This window comes from Coffea arabica, chromosome 1e, assembly GCF_036785885.1.
Source record: "Coffea arabica cultivar ET-39 chromosome 1e, Coffea Arabica ET-39 HiFi, whole genome shotgun sequence".
Taxonomy (NCBI): domain Eukaryota; kingdom Viridiplantae; phylum Streptophyta; class Magnoliopsida; order Gentianales; family Rubiaceae; genus Coffea; species Coffea arabica.
In genome coordinates, this window is record NC_092311.1 from 55,610,564 (window position 1) to 55,612,447 (window position 1,884).

Here is a 1,884-nt window from a genome sequence, read left to right on the forward strand (position 1 = left end):
ATCCCCATGCATCTACTAAGAGCTCTGACATGAAAAAAAATACAGAATTGACTTAAACCATCTAGGTCAGTTTAAATCATGGTTACCCTGAAGAAGGCGCAGAATCATCAACATGCTTGCATTCAGAGCTGGGGGCAGAATAGGGCCCATTACAGTTCCAGGATTGACCACTACAATATCCAATGCTTTCTCCTTGGCAAATTTCCATGCAGCTTTTTCAGCCAGTGTTTTAGAAAGTGGATACCATACCTGTCCCACCAAAAGACATCAGGTAAATCCCCAGCAAAGTTTTGAAGCTCAGGACATCCAGCATAAAAGAATACTAGTATCTACACAAACAAGAAGAAGACTATTGTGTGACAGTATGGCAATCGAGGCTCCAGCAATATAATCAAGTGTACGGTATACATATTCTGATGATGAAAAGAAAAAGGGAGACATTTTATACTCAATTGGCTGTGTGCATCTCCAAGGAGATAAAGAACATAGTGTTTTACATATTCCTTCCTGTTTCATTTTTGCCAAAAGAATGCAGTTCCATCGCAGAAATCTGATACATTTGATAAAAAGATTTTGCCTTTATTCTGTGGGAGATGCAAAACCCTTATAAGGACTTGATCAAACAAAGTAGGAAAACCATTACTTTAGAAAACTGAAATCACCAGAATAGAAAAAGAAAAAAATCTTTTACCCCTTTCTGTTTGCAGTATTCTTCGTCTGCCCAGCATTCCTCATTCTTGACCTTATCCGCAGGCCAATTAGGGCTGGGGATAATTGCGGATATAGACGAGGTGACCACCACACGCCGAACTCCTAGCTCTTTCGCTGCCGTCAGCACATTAATGGTGCCGTTTATCGCCGGTGCCAATAGCTCATTCTTTAATCAAGCGTACACCAGAAACAGCGAATATGGATTTCCATGATCACCAGTTAGACTAATTAATAATGAGACAAGTAGTATCGAATAGCAAGTAAATGAAGTGTGAGAATTGAAGAGGAGACCTCGGGGTCGTCAACTTTTTCGACGATGCAGGGAGAAGCGAGATGGAAAACGCCGGTTGTGCCGGTGACAGCGGAGACAATAGAGTCGTAGTTAAGGAGATCGATTTCAAACAGCCGGAGACGGGATTCAGCGCCTTCCAATGCTTCTAGATGCTTCGTCTCTTTCTCATCCTCTGCACCGATTTATTGAAATTAGTTTCTAATATAACTAACTTGACTGCTAGCTCCCCAGAATCAGGGCCCCTTTGGTTTTTTTGGGGAGGGGGTGATAAAATCGAGTTAATTACTATAGAAGATAAAGGGATATGAATATTTACTGAGATCTTTGACGGTGGCGTGGACGGTGTAGCCGCGGTCAAGCAGGAGACGGACCAACCAAGACCCAATGTAGCCGCTGCCTCCCGTCACACAGACCACCTCTTCTCTCTTTGCCATCTTCCAACAATAATTTACTCCGTAAATTATGGTTACTCAATTCTCAGCACATCCTAGCCAGTGACCGCCTCCCATGTCTTATCTCCTACGAAAAAGAGGAAATTGTGAATAGTGTAAGATTCCCTTGGCTTGCTTTCGAAAAAACATTCTACTGTACAATACAAAAATTTTTTTTTTGGGGTAATAAAACAATACAATTGAATTCTCAAACTGCAATTCGGTCAGCTCGGATGATTTGTTTTAAAAGTGTGTGTCTAAAATTTTTTACTGTAAATTATTATAAACTATTTGTTAGAAAAAATGTTTAGTGTTTATGTAAAAAAATTTAAAACACTCTTATATTTTTCAAAACAGCCGGTTCTTCCTCCCTCCACCATCGCCCACTCACCAACATCTCCGCCACCGGTATCCTGTTGAATGTATTTTTGTTGATATTTTTTAAAATTT

The 1,884-nt window shown here is 40.3% G+C and overlaps 1 protein-coding gene across 1 annotated transcript in view; it reads right to left on the minus strand.

Annotated features, from left to right (window-relative positions):
- LOC140014801 (cinnamoyl-CoA reductase 2-like) overlaps window positions 1-1,540 on the minus strand; it is a 2,057-nt gene extending 517 nt beyond the window's left edge. The window contains exons 1-4 of the mRNA XM_072066261.1: window positions 1,320-1,540; window positions 1,003-1,175; window positions 692-877; window positions 87-249 (exon numbers count right to left, since the gene is read on the minus strand). Of these exons, the coding sequence (XP_071922362.1) occupies window positions 87-249; window positions 692-877; window positions 1,003-1,175; window positions 1,320-1,437 (640 nt within the window). The 5' untranslated portion in view covers window positions 1,438-1,540. The remainder of the gene's footprint in view (window positions 1-86; window positions 250-691; window positions 878-1,002; window positions 1,176-1,319) is intronic.
- Between the last annotated feature and the right edge of the window lie 344 nt (window positions 1,541-1,884).